The 17,603-nt window shown below is 28.9% G+C and overlaps 1 protein-coding gene and 1 long non-coding RNA gene across 3 annotated transcripts in view; one reads left to right on the forward strand and one right to left on the reverse strand.

The window, feature by feature from the left end:
* The window catches only part of LOC136796999 (uncharacterized), a 531,363-nt gene that overhangs the window by 249,599 nt on the left and 264,161 nt on the right, over positions 1 to 17,603 (forward strand). The gene's annotated exons all lie outside the window — the stretch shown is intronic.
* Positions 1 to 17,603, reverse strand: part of Dh31 (diuretic hormone class 2) — a 322,542-nt gene that overhangs the window by 92,715 nt on the left and 212,224 nt on the right. Inside the window, exons 3-4 of one of the 2 annotated variants that reach the window (XM_067052348.1) lie at positions 3,144 to 3,251; positions 2,952 to 2,975 (exon numbers count right to left, since the gene is read on the reverse strand). In XM_067052348.1, coding sequence (XP_066908449.1) covers positions 2,952 to 2,975; positions 3,144 to 3,251 — 132 coding nt within the window. The remainder of the gene's footprint in view (positions 1 to 2,951; positions 2,976 to 3,143; positions 3,252 to 17,603) is intronic. The other variant, XM_014417396.2, reaches the window with a different exon arrangement.

Consider the following 17,603-nt stretch of genomic DNA (forward strand, 5'->3'; position numbering starts at 1 on the left):
TTTTTTTAATCTATTTTATTTTTATTTTTACAATTTTTTTTTTCTCTCTAAATGATAGTTGTCTTTTATGTTGTTCCTTTGCTGACCACACCCTCCGACCATCTTCTCTAATCAGTAATCTACGGTCAAGTATACACACCGCATTAATATGTTATCATAATTTTGCTTTAAATAATAACAAAAAAAAAATAAATCTATTTTATAAAGTTCCTTTTCGCTAGCAGGTATCACCTACATCAAGGATAGAAGTGACAAAACTCGCACTCCATTAAACAGACACCGACCCAGAGACTGAACTAAGTGTGTAACCTAGAAGTGACTGATAAAGTTAGTGGTTACTTAGCAAGTTATCTCACCGCCTGGCCTAATGCAGCCATCTCCCCTTGTCATCCCCAACTTCATCTATAATTACCTTTAATTACTAAATTTTATTTATCAATTACTAGTCTTTATTTATATATTTGAAATTATTAACTGGTGATATTTTGCTATGCATTGAATAATTTATTGTATTTTTTATTCTCCATTCAGAAAACAATAATACTTTCTTAGCTTCTTATCTTCCATGAAGAATTTTTTAAATATATTTAAAAAAATATTTTTTGTTCAATATTGAGAACCATTGGCTGCTAGACGATTTTTTTAACTAATTCAAATATCATAAATATAATGGTAATAATAAATTCTTTATTTGTTCAGGGATAAATTTCTTTAGGATAACATTGTAGGAACAATAGATGGCCTTTAGACCCTTAGAATAATAGGAAAAATTAATAAAATAATTAATATATTGTAAGAAAAAAAAAATAAAACGTGGTAAATCATAGTCAAATAACATTTGAGCTTTCAAACAGAAAACATTTAAATTTCTGATAATCGTAAATTAATAAAATAATTTTAAAAAGAATAATAATAATTCAAATTGCAGATACTTAGTTTTATTTTTTCGTGCCCTTCATTAAAATAAAATTAGTATTTCGTAAATAAATAATACATGAAATGTATTAAATATACTTCACTGAGTCTTCTCCCTTTGCTTGCCTTGTGGCATTATAAGGTGTAGGCGTCAGTCTAGCTAAGGTGGTATAGTCTAGCTCTAACCTAAGGCTACGCCATGGAATTAATAGAACGTGTGTTCTTATTTTTCGTATCCTTCATTAAAATAGAATCAGTGCTTCGTAGAAATATACTACATGAAATGTATTATACATATACTTTATTGAGTCTTCTCCCTTTGATTTATAATTGATGAAAATAAATTTATAAATAACTTTAATTTGAATAATATGGGTAAGTGATTCATGAGGCGGGTTTTAAAGTTGGGATAGGTACTGGAACGGTAGAAAAGGGATCTGATAAGAAAAGATCCGTTAAAAGTTGCAACTTAGTAATCCATTGTATATAAGACGTTGTGGGAACAAACATAGGATTTGGATTCTAGGAGATCGGTAATGAAGGGCGGCAAAATCGGATAACTTGGTTGAGGAAGGCTAAAGCATATTTAAATTTCTTATAAAATTGGAAGATAGAGGCCCCGGGGGGATGGGAAAGATGATTCGTACACATTACTGCATTAAGTTACTTACCTTAATATTTCTGTTACAAAAATAAATGTTGTGAATCCTTATACAATACAGTAAATGTATGATATGATAATATGATCTTCCGTTGGATGATTTTCACCTCTGAAAAAAATCAATATTGAAATTATAACACTTACCTTAATAAAGATGAATTTTCTGCCACCCTTGTTAACTTAACAACAGATTTCGGTCTTTGTTATAGAGTATTCTTCTATAATATAGATATCTCGGACATATTTTCATTCACCTGTAATATTCTTATAAATCATAAGATATTAATCATCCAAAGCAAATAAAAAAATTGTTTAATAGTTCAAACAATGCATGAAAAAATTATAATAAAAATAAAATAAATAAATGATTTTTTAAATGCAGCATGAGATTACTAACATGTCAAATATCACAGCTTTGCTTTGACAGTGGTTTATCATTAAATCCTTATTTTAGGTTCAGCAATGAAGAAACTAATATAATTATAGATAAAATAAAATAAAAGAATATTAACATAAATTTTTAAGAAGCAGTACAAGATGATGAAATTTCCTGGAATCATCCTTCCCTTACCTTTGTTGTACAGAATGATAACCCTTGAAACAATCGCAAAAAATTGAAACCTCATATTTTATTTTTACACACTTCTAGAATAATATTTTTTAAAACCAGTATTGTTCTAACGGCCGCTTCTTCCATACTGACTGATAATTGCAATTCAAGATCATTGGTCTTTTTGGCTCGTAAATGCATTGCACATACGGTATGCAATTGGTCTAGAATGGGTTAATGTTCACTTGCATCTTATTCCATAGTTACCCATATTATCAAAAAGTGGCCCCAGTCCAGGAAACTCTCTTTCGAATACTTCCAATTCATAATGAAAAAACAAGCTTTATATGGTGATATATATGTTATACGTTTCTAATCTTATGCTGCATTTCAAAAAGACTTCTGGTGAAGTTTGTTGATATGTTTGTCTATGTAAGCATAATGAAAATAAAGCTAAGAAATACAGTAAAACACATGCGAACTTAATTGTTTAAAGCCAAGGATAATCTTTTCGATTTTCAGTACTTAACACTTTACCTGTGAAGTTGTTATCTTGCTGAGACAAGAGTTTATTTTTTTTTATATATACTTTAAAAAAATTAATTATAAAAGAAAAAAAATAGTACATTCCTGACGAAATTGAAGGTATTTTTTTTTTATTTTATTGTTATTTTTATTGCTGTACTGAAATACTTCAATGGCACATATTATTATTTGCTTATTCTAATTGCTGTTCTTAAGCGTTTGTTATAATTGGCAAAGCAGCACCTAATACTAAGGCTTGCCCAGGCTTGAATTTTTCAAATATTCTTTTTGGTCTCTTACCTTTGCAAATATCCTTTGTAGTAGCTGTTGGTTTCAAACAAAATATTATCTTACTTAAATATTTCAACATAAACAAATGTATATACTTTCTAAATAAAGCTTCATAAAAATAATAGCTCTAAAATTATAATAATAGTTATTAGTCTACTGGATTACGCAAGTATTTATTATGTTTTTTTTTATTATATTTACTTTTCAAGGTCGTTAGCCCTCATTATTGTTTGTCCTAGTTTTGCGAGGATTTCAAGGATGACTTCTGGGTCTGGTTCGCTTTCCAAGTCTCCGAGGTAGCCCCTATGCCTGAAATAGTTCTTTATTTAGGATCAAGATATAATATATATATATACAAGATATATAACCATATATTTTATTATATATTATGTATAAATAAATTCTTTATAAAAAAATAAAGGTGACGAAGATACTCTCAATGAAGACTATCTTCACTCAATCCCATTAGAAATTTATTTTCGTAATATCCTATAAAAATAAATCACTAATAATATACTAAAATATTCGATCAAAGAATCATTCTTCTGATTAATCGGTTCTTCTTACTTTTTTGACTACTACATTATTACTTTATAAATATTATATTATTTTCATATCTAAATATAAATAAAATTTATTATTGTAAATAACTTTATATTTACAGTAATGTATAAGTACCATGCTATCTTTGCTAGAATTGTACATTCTATTATGAAATATTATACGAGAAATAATATATCGTTCAAAATAATGTGACACAAATAGAAATTGATAATTCACAAAAATTGCTATTTTCTATTTGAATTCTTGTCAAAAAACAAAAACATTGTGTAATATTAAAAATTCTCATTATTTTTTTCAAAATTAAACAGTTATCATTCCGAAGTAATTCATAATATAAATACTGAAATATATAGGTTTAATGTTCTCATAGCTATAATGATAAATATGTTTGTTGTCTTAATGTTAAAATAAACTGTTAAAAATAAAAACAATTTTATTGTAATTGTGAATTTACACAGGACTTATATTAAAAACCTAAAAGTTAATATTTATAAAATAATTATCCTTCTGAGGACTAAACTTTTTTTAAAATTTATTTTTTAATAATTTATAATAATTTTTTTTTTAAATATTAAAATCCAGATAGTGGACAAAAGAAAATTTCTTAAAATAGCACAAACTATTTATTGTACAACAACGTTTCGGGCCACTTTGAAGGACTTCATCGGGTCTCTCTTCCAGCAAGTAAACAAGAGTTAAATCATTCATTCATACAAAGAGTCATTCTTCTGTTTACTAGATTATTTTTACTTCTATTGGCGTAATTCCTAACTCCATGAACGCTTTAGTGAGAAAAAAAAAACTAAGCAGATTGATGGTAAAAACAAGATTGAAAAATGGAAGGTGATCGTTAAAACAAACTAAAGAACTGCGGTCATTTCTTCTACCCATTTTTTTATATACATTTTGTTTTAATGATATACTTTTTCAAAAGATATCTATTAAATTTATATCTTTGTCTCACAAATAATGATTAAATTTATGAGAAATGATTTTCCAAATTTATTTTTAATAAATCAATTATTTTCCTTGGAGATGCTTGATTTTTAATGTATACAACAGTTAAATAACACATACCCTTCCTAGACACCCTGTATAAAAAAATCAAACAACCTTGTAAATTCGTTGCCTATAAATGATTTTATTTTATTTTTGTAAGTAAATTTACTGTAAAGTACATGAAAGGGGAACATTTAATTTAGGAAAATACAGACTATACATCGATTAAGTATATATCCAATGCAAATTTTACGTTCTCATTAAAATTCTGTATTCGAAACAAAGCTTTGGTTCCGGTTTTGAAGTTATGCCGGACCTACAGGTTTCTGCTTGTTTTTAAGCCATGCAGATCAGTGGAAAATATGGGGACTTGTACTCCATTGTCTTTAAAGCATGTTTTAAATACAAATGCTGTGGTTACCTCGAAAGCCAACAGTATGAATAATTTTAGAGTTATTATTCTCTTCTGCTAAACTCATAAAATTAGTTAGATCAGAAAGAAATTAAACAGTAAAATGGAAATTTCTTAACTGATTTTTTGCCGTTTAATTTCAGTGTATAACTGTTAGGTACACAAATAATTATAATTAATAAACTCTATTTGAATTTTATGGATATGCAGTGTGTATTTTGATTTTGCTTTAATGTGGCAGTAACAACTGCCATCATTCGAATTAAAACAATTCATAATTTGTTCACAAATTGATTTAATCGTGTATATTATTCTAAGATCAAATTTAAATAAATGACCGCTTTATAAATTTACATACTTAAAAATGATTAATAGTTCTATGAACTCACATCATTTAAAAATAAAGTTTTCTTTTACATCCTTCATGGCTCGTCTTTTTTTCTTTTTTTTCCCAAAGGAACAGGAAATTGTTATCGGAAAATAATGAACAAAAATACCAACTAATAAAATCTAAACTATGTCAAAGAAAAATATTTTTGAAAAAGAAAGTATTACTATTAGTAATTTATATTTACATAACCAACATATTATTCATCAAACAAATAAACTGTAGAACAGAATCATAAATATTTTTTAATCATAAATATCAAAATCAATTTATGTATCGATGTAAATGTATTGTAGTGTATATATGTTTAATTATGAATTTATATATGCCCAATATATTTGGGCAGCAAGACAAAAAAAAAAGCATTTCTTTATCTTGCTTAGGTTATCATTTCTTGTAAAGTCCCGGTCGTAATATCTCATATTTATTATCAGTGGATTGTAAAGGAGATATGTATATTTGTATATACACATTTTTTTTTTTTCGGTTGGCTCTGCAGACCTTGTAGATCTTTGGCCCCCTGATCCAGCCTTCTTCATGCCTGCCTATCTTGGGCTTCTGGTTTCCAGTTTGCTGCATGCAGCTCTTTCACATCTCTGTTGATTCTATCTTTACATCTAGTTTTTGGCGTCCCGTGTGGTACCTTACTTGCTATACTGGCATTCAAAGTTGTGTAGGAGAGTGCCCTGATGGATAGCTTCGAGCCACATGTCCCCACCCATCTTTGCCTACTTGCCTTCATATCATGAGATATCGATTGTCCAGTCCTTACAAGCTGAGTTAGTTCTTCTCCACCATGTCTTAAACTCTTATCCCACAGATGTTTCGTTCAAATCTTTTGATTCTGCTGTCTAGGGTACCTGCTAGAGCTTAGGTCATAGATTATATCTTTATCATGGCATTGCGCACTCTTAGTTTCTGATTTGTAGAGATTTTTCGGGGTTTCAGTATTTTTGACAGAAAGAAGAACATAATTACTTAATTATGTTATTTTGGATCCGAAGTATTTGAAACTGTCTACTTTGGAAAACGATTTGCTATCCACGCATACCATGTATCTAGGGTGGATTTTTCGGCTTACAATCATATATTTTATTTTATGTAAGGATAGATAAACATTGATTCCAATTCATAGAACAAAAAAAATAAATAAAAACTGCCACGGGATTTTCATCATTATCGTTTTGTCATAACTAATATTAATTTAAAGTTTCGACCTTTTTTTTTCATCTTATCGTTAATTGCAAATATAATTATGAAATATTGTAATAGAATATGTATTGCTTTTGATAAAAAATGTCAAAAGAACAATAAGCACACCAAGCACACAAAACATATTTTCAAGTAATAGTTCATTTTAGTTTGAATGTGCATCGAGTCGAAAAATGCTCGTTTTAAACATCGAGAAAGGAGTACTTAAATCATTTTATGAGAATTATTGAATTAAGAATAACTATCATTATTAAATTGAGAACATCAACAAAATGTAAGTATATTTTTTAAAATGAATTAAGACAACGAAAGCAATACAATAAGATGAATAGTTTTGAGATATCACATCTTAAAGGACCATAGTTATATAAGCCACATGACGTTTCTTTAAAAAAATCGAGATTTTTTGTAAAATTTGCAAAATTAAATAAAATTTAAAATTGAGGTGTAGATAGTTGACCGTAGATTAATGCTTGGAGAAGTTTGTCGGGGGGGGGGGGTGCGGTCAGCAAAGAACAACATAAATAAACTAAACCATATTTATTTATTTTATGCCTATAAGAAGAAAAAAAATTAAAATTATATTTTAGCATGAATATGACCCAGATTCTTGAAAGCCAAATCAATTTTTACTATACTAACAATTTACCTTTGTACTTTACATTTTGTTATTACAATATAAAAAAAATTTCTTTTGGTATTCTACCGAATAAATAAAAAAAATACCATTTTTTTCTAATATTTTCCAGTTATTGAGTTATATATCATTTTTTAATCAGGTTCTGATAATAAAAGAAATATCTGAGATGTACTGTACAGTATGCATAAACTAAGTTAGGCGGGAAAACTCTGCAATAAATTTTATGAAAAAACTTTTATAATCTTAGCACCTCTTAGCATTTTTATGGAACCATGAAAAGTAGGAATTAAAAAGTTTTCTAAGTGAATCTGCTGTCGACCTTTTTTTTAATATCATTTGTCACTTTATAGTTTTCTTTTGTCGGTCATTGTTTTACATTCAACCATTTTGATTGATTCGTTTTTAGTATGCTAAATAAGTTCGTTGCTTAACGTTCTTTTGTCTTGTTAGGTACTAATATAGGGTGTTTTTTTAAGCCCGATAGAACTTGAAATTGTAAAAAATAACACAAAAAATTAAATTGTAATCAAAAATTTTTTTTTATTCGAAAGATCAATACGTGACATTACATTTGAAAATGATTTCGGGCATATGGGCACCGCGGCTGTTCTTGACGAAGCGCATTCTGGACGTCCAATTTTGGGCCACTTTTTCGAGCACTGCTGGCCGTATGTCACGAATAACACGAACAATGCTGGCTCCAAGGCGTCAATTGTTGCTGGCTTATCAGCATAAACCAGTGACTTCACGTAGCCCCACAGGAAATAATCGAGAGGTGTCAAATCGCACGACCATATGCGGCAATTTTGCTTATTAACAAACCCGTTAAGCCAAAAATGCGCCTCATCGCTGAACACAATTTTACAGAATGCGCTTCGTCAAGAACAGCCGCGGTGCCCATATGCCCGAAATCATTTTCAAATGTTAATGTCACGTATTGATCTTTCGAATAAAAAAAAAATTTTGATTACAATTTAATTTTTTGTGTTATTTTTTACAATTTCAAGTTCTATCGGGCTTAAAAAACACCCTATATATATTGTATATTTTGGTATATGTCATTCCAAAATAATTTAATTAAGATTCGCTACTCAATTATCCCTACATAATGTAAGTATTCCCCACTCCGGTATACCTCAATCAGACGTTATTTTTTATAAGTTTGAAATAATATTTTTATTTGTATAAAAATCGTGCTTTCTTCACATAAAATGTAATATTTTAATCACACGTGATTACTTTATGTAACATTTAATTTACTGGGTTAAATATGATTTCCCAATGTAATACATTAATGAGAATGTTGGGACCGGAATTGAATCAATTATGTAGATCTGAGAAAGTAAACGTGTGAGATACAATCCAGCTTAAAATTATATTTCTTTTAGCTTCGTTGAATTATCATTCTGTCTCGTCCACCAATCTAAAGTTTGGTAAATAAAAATCTCGTTTATACTCTAGTCATGGGTTTTTAATGGCACTTAAATGTTGCAAAGAAAATAAAATAAAATCCACATTTAACTATTAACATTTCCATTTTGCGGCTTTACCACACTTGCTCAGCCTACAGCTCTTTACTCTGCAAGAGGGATGCGTTGGGATCTTATGAGCTCTGCTCTTCCCCTAACACGTGGGGGATAAAGTGGGTTCAGGAATCCTCAGGTCGGTTGTGTAAATATTGTACATAAGAGTGTTAATGCGACTAGAGATTATTTTATTTTTATTATTATTTATTTTTTTATGGACAAATTTTGATTACGTTCATTTTCTTCATCCTTCACTTTGTATATATTTTAAGAGAGAGTTTATTTTATTTTTCTTTCATTTATTTATTTATTTTTCATTCTTAATTTATTTTATTTTAGTATCAATGTGATTAGTCATCAATATTACCTATTGCACACAACGGTGTGGCAGATTTTAATATCTATCAATAAATAAAGTTTTTTGAAATTTGAAATATCTCCATTCCGTTTATATAAAGATATATAATTAATGACATTTGTGAATTATAAAATGAGATTATATGAATTATGAATTATAAAATTCGCTGAGGCGAAATAAAGCTGATTTTAAAAAATAATGGTGCAGCTTGTTTAGGTAGCCAGAAGAAATTTGAAAAAAAAAATTAATTTAATTTTAAATTACCAATAAGATAAATTTCAAGAATATTAGCGTTACTATAAATTCAAAGAAACATTCACTATTTTTATTAAATAATTTTTCATCTTATTTCTTAGTTCAAAAATATATGTTTATTGTATTTTTTATATCCTGTAGAATTAATTTAGTTCTAAAAATTAATACCGAATTTAATTTAAAACGAAGTAAATTAGTTCGGAAGATCTAAGCATAAAACCAACAGCAAAGTTCTATAATTTTTTTTCTACCTCACTCTGTTTGTTTCTATCGAAATAAAGATAAAAAGAACAAGAAAGAAATACATTTAGTTTTTCAATTATTGGTTGTCAATAAGAGGGTTGAAATCAATTTTAATAACAACACAATCATGAAACAAATTTTTTTTTTTTTTTTTTTTTAATTTTTGTTTTCTTTATTTCAGTAGAAAAAAAACAAAACAGAATGTTGGAAAAAAAATTGGTACTGCTTCATTTCTATAGTTGTTGGAAGGTATCCGGAGCTAATTTCCTTTGTTTTAAATCAAAATTGACATCAATTTTTTAACTAGTTTGGTACTAGAAGATATAAACAATAGGAACAATATTTTTTAAGAATAAATAAAAACATTACTAAAACAAAGTAGTTAACTGTATCTTGTATATTTGTATTAGACCGCGTAGAAAGAGGTGAAGAAAGTTGTTAGTGTTATTCAAACGTAATATTATTAATAAATCACGTATTTAATTTTTTTTAAAATGTTTAATAAATTTTACTTCATAATATATTAACATGAATATGATCTATGTATTAAATATTGCCTTGCGTTTTAATTATTTTATAATATTGGAGTTAAAATTTAATATTAGAGTTTTTCCCGTAAAATACGTCCTTTTCCGTCTATGTCGGTTAAACGGGATTACCCGCCACTCAACTCTTGGTTACTATTCTTTATATATCTAGACTGTATAAATTGAATTAATTTTTCATTATATTAATTAAAAGAAATTCATAAATATATGTATTGATAACTTCTTTCTTGACTACTAAAGTTATATATATTTTTTGATCTGCCAATAATACAACTACATGGAGGCGATATAGTTTGCATAGTCATTCCCCACAATGAAAAAAAAATTTTTTTAGAACAAATAATTTATTTAACTAATAATTAAAAAACTTCTGTACATAGTATAATTTAATATTAATGACTATTACAATTAAAAAACTATTATCTGTTAAAGTTTGTTCTACATTGCAGTGACTCAAGGTTTGTGCCAGAACTGAATGTTTATATATATAGTTTATACATCAATATAAAACAAATTGATAGAGTATATTAATACAGTATAGTTGTATTATTGACTGAGCCTCAATATCCACAAAATATAATATAACTTTTTTCTCCTTGACTGTTAATGATAAGTCAAGAAAAATAAATTATCAATATATATCCAAGTTCAAATAATTTTATAAATTAACAACTATAGAAAACTAAGCTATGAAGACTGTAATTTAATTTAATTTGATTTCCTTTAAGCTTGGATGATCAGATGGCATCCTAAAGGTTCCTTGGGGTTCTGGGCATAGGAGGTCTGTCTGCTCTTGTAACGATCTCGTTGACAAAGGATACTGGAAAAGGCAATAGGATTGTTCTCTCGTTCACTATCAAAATGGATAGTCATCTTGAAATGAACGCTTTCATTGTTTTTGTGTTTGTAGGTAATTATGGATAAAAAGACAACATACGCATTACATTAATAAAACCAAAAAAAAAAAAAATTAAGTACCTACAATAATTTTTTTTTAAAATTATTATTATAAAAAAATATTAATAATCTAAACCGCATCATCAATTTATAGCACGGGTCTAATCACACTTAAGAACTAACACATTCCTTTAAAATTGCCAAATAACGTTAAAATTAAAAAAAAAATTATAATAATTTTGTAATTTTCTTTTTCAAATTATGGATCATAAGGAAAAGATCCCTATTCAAATGAAACAACAAATCTCAGAGAGATAAGAAAGTTTAAAATTGTATTGTCCGAAAGTTTAGACTTTTGCCCAAGTTTGCCAACCGCCGCCCTTAAACTGTTGCTTGGCTAATTCAGAAATTTATTAGGCATTAAGTTTGTAGGAGCTTTGAGGCACATTCCTTCTAATTATCTTTATTAACAGTAGCTAATACTTTGAAACATTCCCTTCTTTGACCCTTTGAATACGAGCATTATATCTTTTTAATTACAGTTCCATGGACCGTGGAGTGGTAGCGACTTGCAATGTTGGTGAGGATATTAATGATGAAATAATATAAAACCTAAATGCTTATATATTTTAACAAAGTGCTTTATCTCTATGACAGGTACAAAGTTATGGACTTGATAATGCTTTATACCAGAGTTTGTCAACGGTTGTGGGTTTTAATTTGTGAGTACGTTACTTCATAAACTGAAAGTAGAGATGATAACATATTTGTATTATCGTATTGATAAATCATTTATCAAAATCTTACTTGATTTATCTAGAAGAAAAAGGTCAGGTAGGCAAAAAAAAAAATGCTAAGTGTACGTTATTCATATAAGAAAAAGTTATTGTGAATTTTTTTACATATAATATTTATCAACGTTTGAGCGAAATTGTGTTTCTTAATGCAATTAGAGTTATTAATTCATGTAAACTAACATTGTACTGTAGTAATAATAGGGAAATTAATGAATAAGACAAAAAAATAATTAAATCCAAGTCATTAAAATATACTTTACAACTGATCAATTATTTAAAATGATGGAAATATATTTTTTCATATCTTTATTGGAATTTACAACTTTACATTTATATATAATTTGATTTTTGTAGCTGGTCTTGTGGCTATCTTCTTTTCAGTCGCCTCGGAGGATTGTCAGGAATGGAAGTGGATGCAAGGTTAGAAACTAGTGGGTTTGGGTGGTTAGGGAGTTTATAATAGGAAGGATTGGTATCTGGTTCGGGCTAGATCGGTTACATATGGTACATTAAGGTCTTGATGTATGATTTAATTTGTGACAAAGTAAGGAGCATTGAGGATTTTTGATTGTAAGAATTGGATACGAGAGGAATTCGAAGGTTTAGTGGAGCCCTAAAACTCAACTCCGTATGTTCAGATCGGCCTTGTTACAGTCATGTAGATCAGTCTTTTGTAAGACTGTTCCAGTTTTGTATGAGGGTTCCAGGTCGCTTGTCCAGTTGCAGTCGAAGGTAACAAATCTGTTCAAAAAGGGTGGTCATACTGCCTACAGTATCCTTTAATAATGTTGCTCCTTCCCATACTGCCCTAGCAGTCGGCAGGTTTACGACGAGGGGTAAAGGTGATTTTATGGGATTTGTTGGGATTTATTTTAATCCTCCAATTACGACACCATCCTTCTAGGGCTGTGACATGGGGTTGGATAGTTTTGAGATACAATCAAATGGTTATTATTAACTGCGAGCTCGCATGTGTCATTGGCATACTTGGTAAGGATATTGTTAGGATTGGTTGAGGTGCCAGATGAATGCTAAAAATATAAAAGTAAATTGTAAAATAAAAAATAAGAAAGAAAAATTTCGGCGATTTTCAGTGTAAGGATGTACAACATCCTTTTCCCGTTTAATTTAATTTAAATAAACGTTCGGCCGTAGTGTTTGTTATTACTAACATTTTATTTGTTTGAACTCTTTTTACTTTTATAAGATCTCTTTTTCAGGTTTTCTTCATTTTCAACAATAATTTTTTATTGACAAATTGAACCCTTTTATTTCTTTTACTTTTCAAATAGCTTACTTTGAATTGTTATTTTAAGCTCATGTTTGTCATATCTTGTCTTTTCGTCCCAGAAGAAGTTACATAAATTCGGTCAAAAAGTGCCTCGGCCTAAAATAGTTATAAAATTAATTTTTAATCGCCATCCATATTATTTAAATTTTAAACCTAGATTACTACGGTAATCAATTCAGTTGCTAATATTTTTAGGCAGTTAGAATATTTTATTAAACTCTCGATGAAATAAAAAACAAAAAGAAATAAGTAGACATGAAACAATCCGATTTCTTCTTAGACTTCTAAGACAAGCCGACAACAGAAAGTAGGTTGGAGAGCCGAAGTGATTCTGCCTTGATGCGAGGACCCCAACACCCATCCCCTCTCCCCCCGATTGATAACAAAATGGAATCTCCCTTCCATACTAAATTGATCTAGACATTTCTTTCTCTGATTTTTCTCAATGTTCTGCAATTAAAACAAAATCAATTATAAATATGTCGTCACTATTCTTAAAGTATTATCAAACGAATATATTTTTCACTTATTGTGTAGTATTGCAATCTGTCATAAACATTTGTAATAGAGATGCAAGCGCATTCACACCGTGTTCACTGAGATGTATAAATTAAATGATGAATAAATAATAATTAGAAAACAAAAATAAACTTTTTTTTTTAATAATTTATTTATTGTTATTTATAACTGTATAAATATATACACATCAAGTAAATTTCCTGTAAGTTATATCATGACGTGATGCAATGTGGAGAATCTACCCATTGATAGAACTCCAAAAACATTTCTAAAGAAGAAGATCTCGAGGCCATCTTCTTTTCAGACGCCTAGGATTATTAGGTAGTGAAGGAGAAGCCAGGCTAGAAACGAGTTGGTTTGGGTGGTTGGGAAGTTTATTATGGAAGTATTGGTATCTGGTTCTGGCCAAATCGGCAACATAGGGGACATTGAGGTCCTGATGGATGATTTGATTTGTGACAAAGTAAGGATTTTGGACTGTAAGGATTGGATTCGTGAGGAATTAGATGGTTTAGTGAAGCCCCATAGCTCAATTCCGTATGTCCAGATAGGCCTTATAATAGTCATGTAGATCATTCTTTTGTAATGGATTGGAAGTTTGGACCGTTTGTCTAGTAAATGTTTTAATAGTCGGAATCGACGGGCAGTTTCTTGTCTTTTCAGTCTTGTATGAGGATTCCATGGCAGTCGTTTGTCCAGATTTAGTCCTAAGTAACGGATCTGTTCAACAGGAATAAGGGGGGTATTATTAAAAGATACTGTGGGGCAAGATGAAGGTTTACGACGAAGAGTAAATGTGATTTGGTGGGATTTATTGGAATTTATTTTAAAAAAATAAACTTATGTTATAAAATAAAATAATGTCTTAAACTCATTTATTGATATATACAATATTTATTTTCAACCTGGAGAACTACAAACCGAGCTTGTCTCTCTACTTATGAAGGAAAATGTGGAATTTCGGAGATTTCTGGTATTTCTTTCTCAACTGCGTTACTTGTACTGTAAACCAGTGGAGGCTGAGCGGGGTTCTTAGCCACATATGCTCAAGATTCATGTAGAGAATCTGATCATTGCCAGAACTGCGAAGCAATTATTTACAATAGGTCATTGAGACACTGCCGTTTCAATCTTAAGATAGGATTGTGGTATTGGCTGAAGCTAGATAGGGGTTAGGATGATGAGTGAGTTTCTCATAAAATTTGTATTTAATATTGTCTGAGAAAATACCCATTAGGGTATTGTTAGCTACATAGTTTGGAGCATTGGCTATTGTTCGAAGGACTATGGAATGGTTCAAATCGTTGGTTAAGTTTTTGCTTTTCAAGTCTAGTATATCCAGGATTCCACCGAAAAGAATATTTTGGATAAAAATATATGCGGTTACTTCTTATTGAGGCATTATTAGAATTAACACATAACCCTGGGAAATCCATTTGGCTAAATAAAATATGGAATGTTTGCAGGATTCTAGTTCTGTTGGTAATAGTGAGTATTATTATGATATAAAAATAATTTATATTTTAAACTGACAATAAAATAGCATATTTTTTATTATTTTCTTACAATTGATTATATTTACTAATTATTAAAATGTGAAGTATAATATGTTAGCGAGATGCGAATTAAAACTTCTTCAGTAGACCCTAAAAGACTTTACAACTCATCTAAAATTCAGGCTTTACCAAAAAATTGAATAGAATAATTAAGAAGCCTCTAGCAGCCTACCTCCAATTAGGATTTCTTGTCTTTAAGGTCAATTAAACTTTCTTGTTCCTAATTAAACTTATTCTTGTCTTTAATCTTCATTAAAATTATAATTTTTATTTCAGACTCCACGCTTTAAAAGAGCGGTTTGTATTGTGTATTTTAATTGGATTTAACTCATCGAATTGTCTGTAAAATATTTTTAAACGCAGATGCAATTTGTTATATATACAATTTTGTAACGACAAACTCTTGTAACAATGTTTACAAAGCGATTCCGTAGGATATCTATATATTTCTTATTGTCATACGTCGTAAAATATGAAAGTGATTAATGAACTTCAAAAAATAAAATAATACAGTTACTATAAATAATAATATTATTTTTAATGATATTTTAAATACATAGCATTGCCTAAACAAAGTTTTATAGGTAGATGGATATAATACTTTTTATTTAAATTATTCTATTACATTACATTACCGGTATTGGTATTTTTTGCAGCGGAGCCAGTTCGAATCTGGCCTGAAAGAGGGAGAGTGGGTTGAATACTTGAACTTCTACTCTCCACTATAATGATTAAATATATCATTAAACATAATATTATTAAATATAGTAACTGTATTATTTTATTTATTTAAACTGCATTAATCGCTATTATATGTTACGACGAATGACAGTAGGAACTAGATATCCTACGAAATCGTAGGACAAACTCTTGTAACGGTGCTTGATTAATTTTAATATTTAAGTGGAAAAAATTTTAATTATCAAAATATACCAATAATTTTTATTTATAACACCCTACATGGTCATTTCTTACATACGGGAGGAGTTATCTAGGGGTAAACACCTATTCTAACCATAGTGGAGAGAGAAAGGTCAAGTATTCAGCCACTGAGAGGTAGAGCTCTCAGGCCGGATTGGAACAGACCCCACTGCAAAAAATACCAATTCTGATAATGTAATGTAATATTGCTATTTACATGATGTAAATACTACAGAAAATATAAAAGAGTAATATAAATGAAAAGTATGATTTCCGTCTTTCTAGTACAATATTTATGGGCATTGTTTCATATTAAAAATAATATTATTAAATTTAGTAACTGTATTATTTTATTTCTTTCAAATTCATTAATCACTTTTATGTTTTACGACGTCTGACAATAAGAACTTAAATTGAATTCAATAGATTTGGTCTTATCTTAAATCATTAGTGCTCAAGAAAAATGTACCTTTGTGGTTATATAAATGTTATATAAAAAGATTTGGTTGTATTTAAAAGTTGAATATATGGTATAATTTTAGAAAAAAGAATTTTAACGGCACATATAAAAAAATATTTAGGGTTTCAGGAGGTGAAAATAATGAATATCAATTCTGTTTCTGTCAAGAATACGAAAAATCAACAGGAGATAACGAAACTGTGTACATAAGAATGCGATCGGAAAAAGTCGGTCTCGGCTTTTCCCGATTCGAACTCCTGACCGTATTTTTCCTTTAATTATTTATCCAATTCTTTATTATTTTATATTTATTATTGCTTATGGAGAGAATTGGTTATTTATTTCAAATAGGTAAAATTAAAGGTGCTTTGGAGAAAGAATTTTCAAAAATTCCCCATTTAAGACCTGTCAGGTCACTACAATGACAGCCTAGGTGATATTACAAAATTATTGAGAAGATTGAAATGTATAAAATGTATTATATAAAGTTGATTTCACTATGTAATAAAGTAGATATAACCTTGCAGGTATATAGCTGCCTTAAATATATAAATTCCGTTTTTCGCAACTTTTCGATTTTGATCCAGGATCAGTCAAGTAGTGGAAATTCTCAAAGGAAAGAAACTATACATGATTAATTTAACACAACTTAAGGTTAAAACCCAATTAACTCAAATTTTGAGCAATTCGACTTTCCTAGTTCTTTAACACTACCAAAGATTTAAAGTAACCAACTTTTTATTTTTTATACCTAGTTTATTGAAATTAATTCAATAAAATAAATGCATACAAAATATTCAATATTTATCTAAATTGAACTCATCTTCATTTCGGGACCACAAGCGTTATTCTTATCTGTGGGAAATTTTCGCGTTAATAATTAAAGTTTGAATACAGAGATAAAGTATTTGTTTTGTGTGTTTTTTTAGTTATTATTTATTATAATGGTCCATAATTTTCTGTTTTATTTTCCATTGCCCGATCGTATTGTACATTCCATTCCTTTGCCTCCCAGGAGAGACCATTTGTATGGAATGCACTATGCACTATTCTATACTCCAGCCACGAATAGCTA

Source organism: Halyomorpha halys, unplaced genomic scaffold (genome assembly GCF_000696795.3).
Source record: "Halyomorpha halys isolate HHAL.00 unplaced genomic scaffold, Hhal_1.1 Scaffold155.1, whole genome shotgun sequence".
Lineage (NCBI taxonomy): Eukaryota > Metazoa > Arthropoda > Insecta > Hemiptera > Pentatomidae > Halyomorpha > Halyomorpha halys.